The 17,338-nt window shown below is 41.8% G+C and overlaps 1 protein-coding gene across 1 annotated transcript in view; it reads right to left on the bottom strand.

The window, feature by feature from the left end:
- GALNT2 (polypeptide N-acetylgalactosaminyltransferase 2) overlaps positions 1–9,733 on the bottom strand; it is a 95,260-nt gene extending 85,527 nt beyond the window's left edge. The window contains exon 1 of the mRNA XM_032102333.1: positions 9,533–9,733. Coding sequence (XP_031958224.1) covers positions 9,533–9,655 — 123 coding nt within the window. The 5' untranslated portion in view covers positions 9,656–9,733. The remainder of the gene's footprint in view (positions 1–9,532) is intronic.
- Between the last annotated feature and the right edge of the window lie 7,605 nt (positions 9,734–17,338).

Here is a 17,338-nt window from a genome sequence, read left to right as displayed (position 1 = left end):
TACAGCACTTGCTACATTACTGTTCACGCACAGCACTTTCAGAGTACACCAAAAGAAAGGTATATGCTGTGTTAGTGGGACAAAAAAGAGCATTTTCTTAATTAAAACTTTAAAAAGTACTCACTAACATAGCATATATGGGTTATAACTATTCCACATGGTGGAACAGTCAGACTGATGTTTGTTGAGGCTAAACGACATAGCACATCTTCAATTCAGTGGGTGTTGGCAAAGCAACACACGTTGTGAGAGCACGAGTCAGAGCACTAAAGAACAGCCCTATTTGCTCCACACAGATAATGCCAAGGCTGCAGTTGATGGATGGTCTGGCAGGCTAACCGCAAGGACTTTGGCATTCCACTGCAGCAGGAGCCGTGCCACCGCCCATAACAAGAACTTATTACACTGTCTGGACAACATATGCAGACCTAATTTTGCGACACACTTCAGCAGGGAGATACTGCAATTCCTTTGCCCCCACACTCTTGGTAGGCACACCTACCACAGCAGCGGTTTTGCTGCACGGATTTCCCAATATCCGGTAGGGATGTTTCCAATACATCGGAACAATGTAACATCTAAGTATCCAGGCTGCTCCACCATTAGTCCGCAGCAGTTTGCTACCAAATGACGTACTTTACGAGGAGAAAACTTTCCTTTTCCTTACCAAGGTCTCAAGAGAGTCAAAGTGTGCTTGAGTGAACAGACTTTTCCATTTCACTTAAGAGAAGCAAGAAAAAGAAAAGCCAAGCAACTTAAAAACCTTCATGTCACTGAAGCATATATCCATATATATATACACACACGTATTTATTGACCATCTGTAAACCAACAGGCCAGATAGAGAAAATTTATTTTAGTAACAAATTTCAGCTGTGCTCATATCTCCAGGGTGGCTAAACATTTGGAACTTAATACAAGGAGAAAACATTTTCTCCTCATCAAGTCATAGCTCTTTGAGAATTCATACACAATAGCATTAGCTGGGTGCCAATTCTTTGCATAGTCTTTCCTTGGCCAAAGTTCTTTTGTTCAAGCAGATCTGTTACTCAGTATAGGCAGTCTATTGCACTTTGATAATGCTTGAACTCAGCAGAATCTCTAGTTATTCTCTGCTTCCCTTAATAAAGCACCCAGGTTTTATGACAATTTTACAACTTCAGGAAAGTTATTAACAACTGAACTTGCAACCTTTTCAAAAGGCTCTTTTTTTTTTCCGTAAGAGACCATAGTTAAAAAGAAGAGAAATCCAAATTATTGCCTTTGATGTGCACTACATAGCAATTTCAGGGATATATGGAATGCTCTAAAATTCAAACTTGCTGTTCTTTTACTATCCTGTTCTTTTCCCATTTGAATTTCACAAGCAAAGCTCAAAACTAACATCTGTCTACATAGTCCCTTTACACAAATGTTCTCCTGTCAGTTGATGGAGCTATTTGAACTAGTACATTTTAACTTGTTTAAATGACAATACAGGTACCCTGAGCAATTAACAAAACCAGTGTATAAAAAAGGGATAGTGGGAAAAATAAAACAATTCAGACAGATGAAAAGTCAACTAGGAATAAAAAAAGCCTTGATCAGAATTTGTAATTTGCACAGGCTACACTAGAAGCCAGTCATATTAACAAGTTACCTTGTTCTTGCAGAAGAAAAACAGTTTTTAACATTCAAGGTGATAGCACCAAGAAAAACACACAAACCAATAAACAATTTTTAAAAGCCTATCTTAAAGCTAAATATAAGTTTAAAATATGCTACATTCCAACAGGGGATTCAGTTTATAGAAAGAAAATAGATGCTGATTTTTTTCACTTTCTTAATCATTATTGACTGTCACGTGACACAAATAGTACAGGCCTGCTTAATTCATGGTAAGACTACATGGCAAATGAACACTTAAGAGAATGACAGTTAAACATGTACTCGGGATATGTCAGTGAGATACAGATTCCACAAAAAAAAAATTCATTCTCCAAACAATGGAGGTAAAGGAAAAAACACCACACATTTAAATATCTTCACTTCCACTTATCAGGAAAGGTCCACCATACGAAGATTTCTGTGAAAGAACTTTATGGACCTAAAGGGAATATGAAATGGTTCAATTCTAGTGTTAGCTAGATTCTCTTATGCCCTATCTTCAAAATCCCAAACACACAAACCTAACATTCTGATGTGGACACTTAACTTTTTTTCCCCATCTTCCCTCCTCAATCCATCCCTTATTCCTTTGAAAGCTTAAATGAAAGGGAAAAGTAGAAGAGAAGAGGGCACCCTACTTACTTCAAAACAAACAGCATGGAAGACTGCACCCAGGTTTTAAAACTTATGTAGCTTAAGATACCACCACGTTGAGTTACATGATGGCAATATGTAATTTTAACAACCTGCTTAGAGTTTCCTTCTGTAACACCCACACTGATATTCCACTTCCACAATATCCTGATATATTCGGGCAATGACATTCAGCCCCACATTCCTGAAAAAATTGCAAATGCCTCACTGCTTCCTGCAGATTCATTTTTAGAATTCAAATGATTTGCCAACACATGGCATTGCCAACATATTAGCAATACACATCTTCTCCTAAGTCCTAATAACGATTTCACTGTTGGGCAGGGAGTTAAAAAACTGTCTGTACACCACCTGGCTATATCTTGCTTTGTGCCACTACAGCTGAACTACTGTCAAAAGTAGGTTATTTAAGAAAAGTAAGTGGACCAAATCAACTTAAAACAAGTCATTTGCACTGACTTAATTTGAGCAGTTTACATTTATCACCTGAGCTTCACAGGACAAACTGCGTCCTAATGTTTTCTTTTCAACTAGATTTAACTTAAACAAAAGTACTGTGTATTAAATTATTTATAAATTACATGTAGCTACCAAAAGCCAAGCAAACACATTTTCTAGGATGCCTGGTGGAATTGTTTTTAAACAGCTTCTAAGCACGCAACAAGGGTCACTTTGTTGGGACACCCAGCACCATCTCTTCTATTCTGTAGTAGAGTATCATTGCAAGCAGCTAGTAGACAATACCATGTCTCTCATCTGACATATCACCCTTTTAACCAAACAGTATCAGTTATATACAAGCACTTAGAAACACATCACACTGAAAAACTGAAAAGGACGGGCAAGACAAAAGAGGAAAAAATAATAGGATTTCCAAGGGAAAAATGTGGAATGATCATAAAATATTGAAGACTAAGAAATAAGTTCTCTAAGATATGTTTAAATGGCTTATATTTTTATTCTAGGTTGGTCTAAAGGACAAGTGAGGTAGCACCATTGAGATGAATCTTGTAATATTTTTTTTCTTCGTTTGAAGTCATACTGAGCCTTTTCTAAATTAGAAAAAAAAGTGCTATTACATCACTTTTTTTGTTCCATTTTTGGAAGTATCTAGAACACACAGGAAAAAATGACTGGCATTTATTTGCAATACACCTCAAATCATAAGACTGATGGGACAAAAACAGGTAAGGCACATGCACAATTAGTTAGTGGACTACCTTATTTTTAAACTGTATCTGTCAAAAGGACATCACTACAATTTACAAACTTTGTACACAGAGATCCCAGAAAGCAGCAGACCATAGCAGCAATGGAATAACAGAAGAACAGCACACTGCTACAATACCCACATGAAACAGAAAAATAATGGGGAAAGGTGGGTAACTACCCCATTTTGTATTAAACTACCAAAGTAGTCATTCTTGTTTCTTCAACCCCTTCTATCTATGGCCCAGCTCTACTTCTGCATTTATGAAACAAACAGCTAACAGTAACCCAACAGATATAGCACTGGCATCAGTCATCAGTTTCTAACCTAGCAGGTTGCAGGGGACAACACAGGTCTTCTAGCAAAGAACTAATTTCTCAATGTCCCTACATATCAACAAGCAAAAAAAACTCCCATGCTGAAGCATTTAAAAAAGGAGAGGAAAAGAGAATAGCCCAATACAGCCACAGACCTAAAGAGACTGCACCAAATTTGCAATAGACCACCTTTTCATCAAACCCAAAGTTAAGTTTTATGAAGTAATCCATAAAAATAAGTGACTGAGTTGCCAAGACTGTAATTTTGTCAATTGACATACGTTAGATTAAGAAAATATACATGCATGACATTTACATTCTAGTGAGAGGACAGATTTATTATTGAAGTGCCTAGGCATTTAATTTCTTTCCCATTTATTATAGAATCATATAAAAGAAAGATCTATTAGCAGAAACTGTTACCTGTTATAGAGAGAAACATAATTTTCTATCTCCTAGCACCTTCCAGGAAGTGAAGGATACAGAAAAGGACACATGACAATTTGACTTTTTTAACCACCGGTATCTTCACTTGTCTCAAGGTCAAGGTATCAGAAATTACATTCAGTGTCACAACACATAAGGGACTGAAGTTACATGAAAAATGATGCAGCGAAGTAAACAGTATTTAGAAATTAAAGCAGGCAATACTTTCCTGTGATGAAAGAAACCAGCAGAGTTGGAGTGGTTACTTTTAACCCCCTTGTTTCACATACCTCAAGAGAAACATTCAAGTTGCACATAAACAGATTAATGAATCTAAAGTTAAGACAGGTATCCTTTCCTCCTTACTGAAACCTTAAAGAAAAAAAACCACTTAGGTACACTAGATTTGTAGTTTATGCAGAAAGAGAGCAAGAGTGTTATGTGTGTCATTATGTATAATGTCAGTAAAAGCCTCCTTTAGCAGTAACTGAAGTAGTAGAGGGGTTCCAAAAAAAAAAAAAAAAACCAAAACTTTGTGTATGCTGAAATAAATTATTTTAAAGTTTTATCCATACAGAACAAGAGCTTACAAGGCTTGCTTCTTTTTCCCCTGCTTTACCCAGTGATTGAGACATTTTTAATCAGTCACATACTCAAGATGAAGTATTACCTTTTACCTTCAGCTTTATTTCATCTCAGCTAGCTCCAGTACAGTCACCTATCAAAAGCCTGCTCCAAAATAAAGAAAAAAAGAAAACCAAACAAAACCAGAATATTGAAGGGAAAACCAGCACTATGTACAGGATAATAACCAGTTCCACAGGAAAAGCCTGCCTCCTTGTGGCTCAACTAGCCAAAAATTAGGTTTCTCCAATTCATTCCATTACATCCAGTAAATCTGGTGAGTCAAGAGAGTAACAACCTTCTAGTTCAAGGAGGCTTGGGGTTTCAGGGGTTTTTTTTTTTAGCTGATGAAAAAGAAAAATGCTTCTAATTTTAGGAAGTACTTGTGAAAGTGATCCATCACTTATTACCAAAATACTGCTTTTAGCCTTTTCTTCTAGAAAGGGTGGAAGATGACAGAGGTTCCACTTAAAAACAACTGAGATTCTTTACATGGCAACAAATGCAAAAGCTTGTCAGCACTCTGGCACCTAAATCCAGAAGGCTACAGACCTTGTTTTAGCTGTGGCTTAACCTCGCCGGCCTCTCTGGATGCCTTAGCTTTCAACAGTAAATCCCCATTCTGCCTGCAGGTCTCCTTTTGGAGATGCCTCTGAGGACTTCATTCTTGGATGCAGCAAAGCATTTGGCACTTTCAATAAGATTCAGACCTTCCTCTGTCCAGCCTGAAGGGCTCAATTACATGGGGCTACTTTCTTAATGCCTAGAATGGCAAGTTCTTTAGAAATCAGCTGGAGTTTTTGGCTGGTTTTGGTGTGTCATTTAGTTTTGTTGGGGTTTTTTTATTTCTTTTTGATTTCAATCCAGTCACTCTATTGTGCAAGAGCTTAGTGGCTCAAGAACTTAAAACCTATGTGACAAATATACAAATTCACACCAGTCTTAGGAGGGGATCACATCAGGATGACTTTGGCTTTCTTACCATCTTGTAAGAGCTGCTCCATTTTTATGCAAGTCTGAGACAGACAGCATGAACTGCTTTTGCTCTGGGTTAGGAAATTTATCCATGAAAAGAAGGGAACTTCCAGTCTCTACTCCAAAGGCTTTTTAATATAAAACACATTCACTGAACACAAAAGTAGACCACATTTTTTTTCAGTCTCACAACTGTTGGGCTTGCAGCTTGCTCTCTTCTCTGTCACAGCCTCTGTATGGCAACCATTTCTCTAACCTTTAGACATGTGAATCAGACTCACTCTTTCCAATCTACAACCCAGTGACCCAGCTGGAAAAGGATTCAACTGAACATGGCTCTCCCATGTTTACAATAATTTTGATTGGAGATTCACTGGAGGGGAGAAGGGGAAAAAAACCCCTAAAACATTTCTGTCCCCTTCAAACACACCTGGAATGAAAGGTTTTGATTCTACCCTTTTCTTCTTTTCAAGAAGAAAGAAAAAAAAAAAAAAGTTTTCACACACTGAATTCTAAATCTGGAATACATCGCTTCTTTCTACTACAGTTTTTATGCCTAGGTCCAGAACAAGAAGCATTGCACCTTTCTGGTTTTTTTGGTTGGTTGGTTGGTTGGTTGCTGTTATTTATACATTTACCACTGAGACATCTTGTGCTTTGTGTGCTTTACACTCTTTCATGCCTGCTCAGACCCTACCAGTCCAATATACTGCACACAGAGCTGTGGACTGCACCACCGTTGAGAGGGGCCAAAAACTTTATCAAGGCTGTACCACACCCTGCAACATCCAAACAGCTTCACAGGTCTTACTAGAAATGTTGTAAATGAAGAACCAAAATAAGCAGGAGCTTAGATTAACTCTGACAGTACTCTAATAAGAAAAGCAAATAAAAAATTAAAAAACCAAACATTCTTTTCTCTTACTCAGGTGCAATCCTGGCAAAGGGCAAACACCTTCAATTCTACTGAAGAGAAAGGGAATTGGTGCTGTTCAACACACCACAAGACTGGGTGTCATATCAAACAAGTCCAGTATGTCTGAGTAACACATTAGGTCTGTGTATGGGGAAAAAAAAAAGATAATCCTTATGGAAAAACACATTCTGTTTGTACAACCAGATCTGTAATTAACATGCAAATTACTCACACAAATGAAGAACTATCCCCTCCTGGCTTTTGTAATTTTATAGACTGAACGTGGCAGAGACTACAATTTATTAAAAGTTATGTTCTTCTAATAAGCAACTCTGTTTCCATTATATTGAAATAGTGGGCAAGTAGTAAGGACTACATGAAGTCATACACATCAAGAAATTTACTACAGCAGGGTTTCTGTTCGTAAGTTTAGGACAATTTGTGGTTTTTTGCTTTACACTGGTGTCTGACACTAAGTTAATAAGCCTTTTATTCAGATTCAAAAGCTATTACATTACACACATCTTCCTCTACTTATATTTGCTAACCTATGCTGAAGCCTGGGATTAAATTTTACGCTTCAGTGACAGAAAATAGAATCTTAAATCACCAATCCACATATAATAGTTAATTTCCCCACTTGTTTCTTGTGGCCACAGTACCTACTTTCTTCCTTACCACAGCTTTACTTTAAACTTTCGTATTTTTAAACACAGCACTAAGCTTCAACTGAGCTCTATGAAATGTCTCATTTTCTTTAAATTATCTTTACTAAACTTTCCCAATTACCCAGACAAGTAAGGCTTACTAAATTTTGTGCAGAATGATACCAAATTATGCTACCAAAGCAACTAACAGGATCATTGATTTCTTAAAACCATAATAAAAACTGCTACTAATATCAATAATAAACAGCAACAGGTTCTAGCAGATTAAATACCAGACTCTTACTCAGAAATACTGGTTTCTTTCCTATTTTATTCTCACCAAGTCTTCTAGGTGACCTTGGGCAAATCACTACCCCCACACTGCAGTTTCCCCAGCAGTAAAAATTAATTGAACAGAATTGCAAATCTGTGTGGAAACTCCAAATGTAACACACCATAAGAGTTAAAAATATATTTCCTTATCTGCAGATACATTTGCCTTGATAGCTTTTCTTTATTCCATTACACAGCAGCAGTGTACAATTGCCTTTACTTTCTGAATACATTCTAGTGGTTCTTCGAGAAAGGCTTTAGGCTACTGCCTTACTTTTTATCACATGCTTGATCTATTTCTGCTACTGTATCTACTTTGAAGGACCAAGAGCTGGTATTTGGCAATACATACTTACACTTACTTTAACATATTACATTAAAAGTTCCTGTTGAACTCATTCCTAAGCTACAGAGAGAATAAAAAACAGGATAGAGGGCCAATTATCAGCAAGCAGTGACGCATTCTCTAGACCCTTGCTCATACAAGTAGCCATCCAAGTATTTGCTTCCACGACCCGACATAGACTCTAGTCATCAGCATTTTTTTACTGAGAATACATACATTGATGAACCAAACTGCATCACAGAAACACAAAAATATTCCTCTTTCTATACATCAGCTAGACCCACAAAACACTACTTTTCATTTAACAGGAAGCAGCAATTAACAGCAAACAACACCGTTCAACTGTAGAGCACTACATTCAATTGCCCTCTTGCCATTTCTGGGGTTCTTTGTAAAAAACTATGTCATTATGATGCTTTACACCTTTCCTATTTCAAAACAGAAAGCTTAAACAACAGTTTCTAAAAGCTCTTGATTTCGCTAATCTTTACGGGGGGAGGGGGGGGAGGGGAGTTGGAAGACCACAAAAGAAAAAAACCACTTCGTTTTTCTAAGCATAGATAGTGGGTAAAGTTGCCACTTCCCACATCATGCCACGAAACCCTGTTCTGATTGACACAAACGTGAACTGTGATGTGCTTAACTTCCAGCTGTGTTCCTGATCGATTAATTACTACAACACCTTGAAAAATCTACTTAGTAACTCGATGGCCAGAATAATGAAAAATTACTCCTGTATTGCCCACAGGGAACTCCTTAAACATTAGTAACACTTGTAACAAGAGCTGTTATAAGAAGGAAGAGACAGACCTTCCACGCGACAGACACAAAACATGACAAATCCGGCTATTTCCTGGAACATTGCAAAACCGGTCGGAAAACGGTATCCTTCAGGCACAGCGCTAAGGAGAAAGGAAAGTGCTATGCATCCAAAGACAAAATGCGTTAGCAGCTCGGATCCTCGCGTGTTCTCTAGGTGGGAACACAAGCCTGAAGGACTCCGGTGCCGGCGGGGAAGGCAGGAAGGGGCAGACGCTCTGTGTCGGCAGCGGAGCGGAGCCAGGCGGGGCCCCCCCGCCCCGGAGCGCTGCCCCGGCCCTCCCCACCCTCCCTTCCCGCACCAACTTCCCCCGGCCCGGGACGTGGCCGGCCGCAGTTGGATAAGGAGTGACGCGACGGGGCTGAAATCGGTCTGAAGTCCACAAAGAAGCCATCTGCCTCCGGGAAGCGGGCTGGACAGGGGCGGGCGGGAAGGGGGAAGGAGCAACCGGGGGCAGTTTCACGCCGCCCGAAAGCGAGCGGTGGTGAAGAGAATCCCCCCCGGCCGCCGTCCCTTCTCCCACCCGGAGGACCGCGCAGCGCTGCCCCCAGCCCGGCCCGCGCCGCCCCGCCGCCGGAGCACGGAGCGGGAGCACCTTCCCCGGGCTGAGCTCTCACCTTCCTCCTGCCGCCTCCGCCGCCGCCGGCCAGCGCGGCGCTGCCGCCCGAGTACATGTAGTAGGCGATGCCCAGCACCCAGAGGAACGCGAAGCAGAGCAGCAGCCGAGACCTGCGCCGCATCCTCCCTCCCGCGCCGCCGCCAGGCCACCAGGAAACGGCCGCCAGCAGCCGCCGCCTCCGCTCCTGCTGCCGCCGCCGCCGCGCAGGGTCAGGGGGCAGAGGGCGAGCGCCCGCCCCCCGACCAATCCCGCGCCGCCCGGCCCCGCGGGGGGCGGGCCGGCTCCGCCGCCGTCGCCATGGTTGCAGCACGCCGGGCCGCCGCCTCCGCCGGGCCCGCGGGCCGGGGGCTGCGCGCCCCCCGCGGCGGCCGCAGGGCGGGCACCGGCACGGCCCGGACCGAGCCGCCCGCCCCTCCTGCCGCCGGGCACCCCCGGGCCCCCCCCGCCGGCCGCGGGTCTCGGCGGGCGCTGCCTGAGCCGGCCCGTGGGGCAGCAGGGGGGTGGCCGCTCCCCGCCCTGAGACGGCGGGGCACCGCGGGACTGCGCGGCTGTGCGGGTCTCTCCTCCTCGGAGTTGTCCCGCTCCCTCCCCGCTCATATTGGCCGATCACACAGAGACTGCCGGTACCACGGACCGAGGGCTGGCCCCGGTCCGCACCTCGCACCCCCTCCTGCCTCAGCCCGAAGTGTCCGTGCCCGCGCTCCTGCAGCGGTGCGCGGGCTCCCTGTGCAGCTGGGCCATGGGCAGTGCCGCAGCGGCACCTCGGAGATGAGGGGTACTCGGGCTCACAGCGTTTGGTAGTGGCTGCGCCCTCGTTCAGTGCAACCTCCAAGGACCGTAGTACAGCGCTGGTGTGTGGGTCTCACTTCTTTGGAGTTGTCTCGCTCCCCCACCCATACTGGATGATTACATAGAGGCTCCCAGGCCCCCAGAAACTCCAGACTGGCCACGAGACAAGTCGTGTCTCTGTCTCTTTGCAGAACGGAAAACGTGCTTTATGAAGGTGGTGTCCCTGAAGCCACTGGAGCCAGGTAGTGAATCAGATCTTCATTGTACCTCAAAGGTCAGAAGGCAAAGTCATGTCAGGGCATGTCCACTGCCTTCTGGATGACATTATTTAGGACGTTTTTCCATGGCCCTATGGGACGCATCAAAGACCTAACACCCCACCATCCCACTGAAGTCACACACCTGCTCCGCTTGCACTACTGAAGTCACCACTACAGCAGTGCCCAGTCTGGAAGCATGGGCACCACTAATGCAGGCCTAGAGGGATCTCTGTAGGATTCTGCCTGGATCTTCCCAGAAGGTTGACCCACATAAGCCTCTGCTCTTAGAGGCTGGTCTGGTGATATGTGGTCATTGCCTGGTAAAATCATCTTTCTACTTACCCAGTTCCACCCTTGAACACCCCAGGACAGACAGTACAGTGCTGCTAGTTCACTGACTCGCATGTGCACAGCTCATGCTGCTGTTTTTCCACACCAATGAGTTTCCTGTTGTTCAGCATTTGCTACTATCTCATCCCACTGTGAGACATCAAGAAATGAGAACACAAAACTAACAAGAGACACATTCTCTAACAGTTAGAAAGCACCTCTATTTCAGAGGCATAATATCACTCAAAGGAGAACATTCCTGGGTTTGAAATGTTTTTCTTTCTGTCATCTCACTGTATTTTATCAATAGACTGTTTTACTCCCACGTGTTCTGACTGTACCCCACATTTCTCCTTGTCTCCATACCAATGTCAGGCCTCTGCCAGTCCAGCCACCCCAGTGGCTACAGAGCCTCTGCAGCAGACTGCTTACCAAGCTGGGCCGGGATGTGGCCCGGGGGTCTGGCATAAATTCTGTTGCATAAGCAGGAAAAGATCCATCAGCGAAAGGAAATGGCATCAAAAACTCACCTGCTCACCAGCACAGTCATTCCACTGACAGTCTTGTCAAGAAGGTGAATTGTGTCAGCGTTGGCACTGCCTGGGCACAAGTTGTCTGGCATGCAAAGATTTCAGGGAAGAACTGCATACCTTCCCACCTGCCAGAGCACTGGTGGAGAGATAGCATGGCTAAAAAGACAAAAGAAGGAATCCCAAATAAATATCCATTCAGGGAGTGTAAAACAAAGAGATCTATCTTCTTCAGAGCAAATGAATCTTTCAGTAAACTGAGCATTATGAATTTGGTTTTGGAGGGAGTTGGAGACAGACACTCAATTCAGGCAAAATACAAGTTTTAGAATCAAATAGCTAGCATCTATTTGAAGTGACATACACTGGAGAGTATGGGCATCCAGGAGACACACAGATGTTCTAGATGAGGATTTTTGATTTATCCAGGGTGTGTTTGTTGCAAGTGAGAGCAGTTCCTGCAAAATCACTGACTGTGCTTGCATCTAAAAAGACACACGCACACACGTACACACGTACCACAGCTCACTCCAAAGCTAAATTTCCATTAGCAAGGTTTTCTATATAAATCAGAGCGCTCAACTACCCAAGCTTGTGAACATCCTGATAAAGTCCTGCCTCTTGAGCTCTACAATAAGATGGAGAAGCAGCTTCCCTGCTGCTGGAGGATTTCTTCACTGGGCAGATCTGCTGAGGGAAAGGGTGCTTTGCATGACATATGTCCCCACAGAAAACGTCATACACTTTCATGTGCTAAGTGAAGCCATAATCCCATTTAACTTTACAAAATATGCAGACCACCACTTAGTCTTTAAACACCTGCAAAGCCTAAAGGAACTTACCTTGTCGTTTTCATAGCCTTAAAGATCTTGGGATGGTCTTCAAAGGTCTCCCTGCAGCCCCAGGTATTTTCACTGATTTTAGCAATGTGCTTAGATAGATTTTTCCCTTTCCAGCAAAATTAGCCAGCCATGCATGTACAGAAAATTCTTTTGTAGCTGCACACTTCACAAGCTTATCGAAATAATCCACTGCACATGCTCAACCACAGTTCTCAAAGGTTTATAACTCATTCAAATCAAAACTAATTTCTTCTCAAACAAGCAAATACATGCCTACTTCAAGGAAGGTTATTTCCATGTCAGAGTTCATTTTTAAGCCTTCTGCTGATAAAGTTACAGAAATGCTCAAAAAAGGTTGTAAGAGTCTATTTAGATCAAGAAATGCTTTTTTCCCCCTACTCTCCTGATATTCTGAACTGGCTGAACCAGTTTTGTTCAAGTCTTTGCAAAATATTCACATTTGGACTAAGTCCCAATCCAGCAGATTTCATTCTGAATCATTTATATTTCAGAGACCACAGAAAACACAGAGGTTTAGAATGGAAAATGTTACGTTGATTTAACTCTAGGAAAAGCTGCCTGTTCTATTACAATGCATTTGCATACAAATATCTCTTTACCTCAAAAGCCCTAACATGTTTAGTCAGGAAAGAAAAACTGGGGGGAAAAAATGCACTTCAATTAGAGGAAGGAATTCAAGAAAAATGTAAGATATTTTAAAATTATTTTTTCCAGTGCATTTCAAAAGAAAATATTAGCATATTTTAAAAGCAGCACCGCTAGAATGATTCACAGAATATAAATGCTTCTGTATCAAGCACAGCCCTTTAAACAAGAGAGATCAAGCATGTGAGAGTACAAATAGGAGTGAAATTTGCAGAAGGAATCACCAAAACTTTGCCTTTGATCTGCAATGCAGACACCTAGATTTGAGGGAAAAATTTCTGATCTAGTGAGCTAGGGTGTAAACCAGAGGGAACTTCACTGAACTCATATGAGAGAGGGTACAAAACCAGTCATAACCATGACCAGAGTAATTTAGACAACACAGAAGTCGCTCATCCTCTTCTGCAGTTACCTGATCTAGTCAAAGCTGAACAAATCCTTTGGCAGTGTGAATGGAAAGCAGTCCTCCCCTTCAGGAATAAACGAGTCAATCTCTTACTCATGCAAGCAATCTTGTCCTTGCAAAGACAGAAAGAGGGATTTGCAGACCAGGTCTAAAACGCAGAAAATAGGTCTTTGAAACTTTAAAAGGCAAAAATATAACTGATCAAGATCTCTCGACCTCTTTGATACATGGAAGCTAAAACGTAGCTGATCCAGTTCATATCACCTTCTTTCAAGCCTATGCAGTTATGTCACAAAGTAAGTAATTTCTCCTCTCTCATGAGAAAGGTTACTTCTTAGCCTAATGTAGGGTGTTTTATAACACAGAAATCACATGTTAACATGAAATTTAAAATACATCTACAGAGGATATAGGTCTACTAATGTTTTGAAAACTTGACTCAGCCCAAGCCCAATTTGTGTTTGCAGTGCTAGAATTGTGTTTGTAGTGAAAGATCCTGATCCTGAAAACATTTATGCAAACGTTTAACTTCATTCAGCATGTATTCCCATTGGAGTCAGTTGGACTACTCAGACGTTTAAAATTATATGCTTATGGCTGAGTACTTGCAGGATTAAAGGTTAAGTGCAGCTAGCAGGTCTGAAAATCTATGTGGGTGTTTTGCAATTCCTCACTGCACAGTGGTAACAATGAGAAACAGACTACCTCCTCAGCTAAAGACTTGGGAGTCAGCATGTCCTTTCCCATCTGTTTAGATGCCAAGAACTATGTTTGTTTAATTTTTCAGCAGAGTTTCTGATGCTACCCAGAGTAGGCAGACGTGCTGGCAATAGCATTCAAAAGCGGCTCACTCCCAGAAAATCTTGTTACCCTCCAAGAATGTTTTTTGAACTGTTAAAACCCCAAGCAGCAAATATTGTACATGCACATTTTACCTTGAAAACAATGTGTCACCATGCCTGACCACAGGGTTTGTCACACAAGGTCCAAACATGTTCAGGCATTGCACGGCTAAAGCGCTCTCATCCTAGACTTTGAGTTTGAGAAGGTAATATCTTCTCTTTTAAAGCATAAAATGATGGCTACTTCCTCTGATTACAGTGCTCTTATGCTGTTCCACATTAGAGATTGATCAACACATTACATCATGCAATACAGATACTGTAAACACTGCACTTTCTCACATGAGTTTGAAGTATCAGCTTAAGCCCTCATGCTTCCAAGGCAAATTATCCAAATCTGGAAGCCTTTCCTCTCTATTAAAGAAAGTTTAAGGTTCAACATTCCTTGGAGTCTTTTAGTTCTACAAAGAGAGGAAACAGATTCTTTTCCTGAGGGTGGTGAAGACAAAGAAAGAACAACTCAGCCTTTGCTAAGCCTCCTGCTAAAGATGGCAGAAGCCATACAAACTGTGGTCCCATTGCCAGCTATTCTTCCTGAGTCATTTTGCATGTTGAACTGAACTTCAGCAGCACAAAACAAACCTCTTGCAGCATTCTGTAGGCTGCTGATCAGATATCAAAATGTGATATGGCTCAGAAGTCTCTCTCATAGGAGAGTGATGATAGATGAAAGAGAGAATCAGCCGTGGAGAGAGACTTGCTGAAACAACAACCTCACCTTTGATTGAAGTAATTTGACACCCCTTCATTGCAATTATCTGAATTCCAAAGGTCATGGCTGCCAGAAGTGGTAAAGACTGATGATCTATGGTCTGAGACAAGGCAGGAAATTCCATCCTTTCCTCTCAAGCAACGCTATGTAGCAGTGGTGTGCAGCTGTAGTGCTGTAAGTCATTTGAGGCTAGGGGTAAATACTGTGTGCTAATGCATAATACAAAAGTCTATTTTTGAGCAACAAAGGCAAATGTGAACCCATCAGACAATGGTGCTGTAATCTCAACTGGTACTTTGTCCATTCAAATTTATAATCCAGAGCAGTAAGGCTACAGCCTAGAAATTTGAGACTATCTATATATGACACAAGTTTGCTACAGCAAAGCATAGAAAATGCAGCTAAATCACCCTACAATCAGGTTTGTAGAGATCAAGAAAAAGGTTTTCCTGAGACAAAGTGTTCTACCAGAAGCAGGTTTTTCTTAAGTCTTTACATAAAGTTTTCTTAGCTAGTTCCACCATCATCAGCTCACCACAGGGAATGTCACAGAAAAAAGGGAAAAAGAAAGAAAAAAACAAAGAAGACTGAAGGAGGCATGGTAAGAGGGGAGTTGAGAGTACAAGGCAGGAACATAGGCTTTTTTTCTTCCAAAGTTGCTGCACCATCTGCAGTGTCTGAATTGAAAAGATTGATAAGTGGTACAGATCACCAGTTACCCAGGATGTCAGACCCAGATGTCTGTCAGGAGAACCTGATGCTTAGTGAGTGCTCAGTCTAGGTATTATAAATGTTCCTCTTCAGTGATTGTGTGTTATTCAGAAGGGCAGAGGAGAAAACCTTTCCTTGCTATACATTATTTTAGTTTCAGCTGGATAGTGGAAAGCATATCCTTACTTCTTCTCCACTTCCCCTATAGCAGGAGTTAAAGAATGTGCTTTCAGTCTGAGACACAGCAAGCAGGTCTCCAGCTCTCTGGAGAAACATTCTAATCACTGACAATGGTAAGTCACATCAGAAATACCATTGTGAACAGGCTGAATACAGCTCACATGTCTTTGATTAATTTTTTAAAATATAATTTTCCATCTTCATACTCTTGCCTCCCACTCAGGTGTGTGTAGTGGAGCTCATGCCTCAAAAGTTGTATGCTGCCCATAGCAACCTATTCCCACTGGACACAGTGCAATCTGACAGTCAGCAGTGCTGTACATCCCCAAAGACTCCTCTACACCAGGTGAAGGACACCACTCCCCCCACACCTACCTTAGCACCACGTCTGTTTTTTGCATTATTACAGTGGCTAAAGTAAGAAACCCCAGTGATGTATTTTTATCAATGCTATATATGGTACTCCTGGATATTGCTCAAGAATATTTTGCACTGTGCAATTGATAGTAGCATTTTCACAGGGCACATATCATCAATAAATACATTAGTTTGTCCTGTTCCTGTTGCATATTTGCCAATTTGCAAAATTTTGTGTTTGGATCCCACCATCATTATAACAAATTACACAGGTCATCTCTATCACACTCAAGAGCAAATTTCATATAAGAGGGAAAAGAGATGTTTCTTTCAGTTCACATACTCTCTAGAAGTCATATATTGATTTCTCCCAAGTTTAATCTTTCACTACTTTGGAAAAGACAGTGAATAGGCTCACTTACCACAAGAGATGGAAATTGACCCCATTTGTAACCTTCACGATCAGTTTGGCTTCAAACCTTTATCATCATCTGTTAAAATCATGAAAGACACTGTTTCTGAAAACAGGACCAAAAACCAACAAACTGTACAAATTGGTTTTACACTCTTTTTCTTCCAACAGAAGTAGCCAGATCCACCCCCTACATAATACAACTGAACCACAATGAACTTGGCCTATCACACAAAATAATTTGAAAGAGAAGCAGGGATTTCCCTGCAGAGACCATGTATTTTCCATCCCCTTTGTTCTTTCAAGAGTTTCAAGTAGAGGAGAAACTGTTTTCTTCCAAGGAGTCAAACATCAAATAAAGGAACTTTCTGTCCTTGTCCTGTAAGCTGAAGGTCTGTGACTTTGTGAACTGAGGTTAATGTCCCTTTCCTTTTCACATTCTACCAGGATATTGCTCACTGTTTTCTCTAGCTTTCAAAACTATATCTGAACTAAGAGACATTCACCTTGGGGAGAGGTGGTCAAATAATGATTTTACTTTTACTTGTAAATTAGATTTTTCCAGCACATAGGGGTGAAAATGAGACTTTCCCTATAGAAATAACATTTTTTGCCTCAGGAATTCACTGTAAGTTCAAGACAGCAATACTTTGTTCAGCTGTAATCTCACACTCACTGGTGTGAATTGGGAGTGACTCTGTAGAAGA

The sequence above is a fragment of the Corvus moneduloides genome, chromosome 3 (assembly GCF_009650955.1).
Source record: "Corvus moneduloides isolate bCorMon1 chromosome 3, bCorMon1.pri, whole genome shotgun sequence".
In the NCBI taxonomy this organism is placed as follows: Eukaryota; Metazoa; Chordata; class Aves; order Passeriformes; family Corvidae; genus Corvus; species Corvus moneduloides.
The sequence above is the reverse complement of the archived record's forward strand: the minus strand, read 5'-3'. Positions and strand labels throughout refer to the sequence as shown.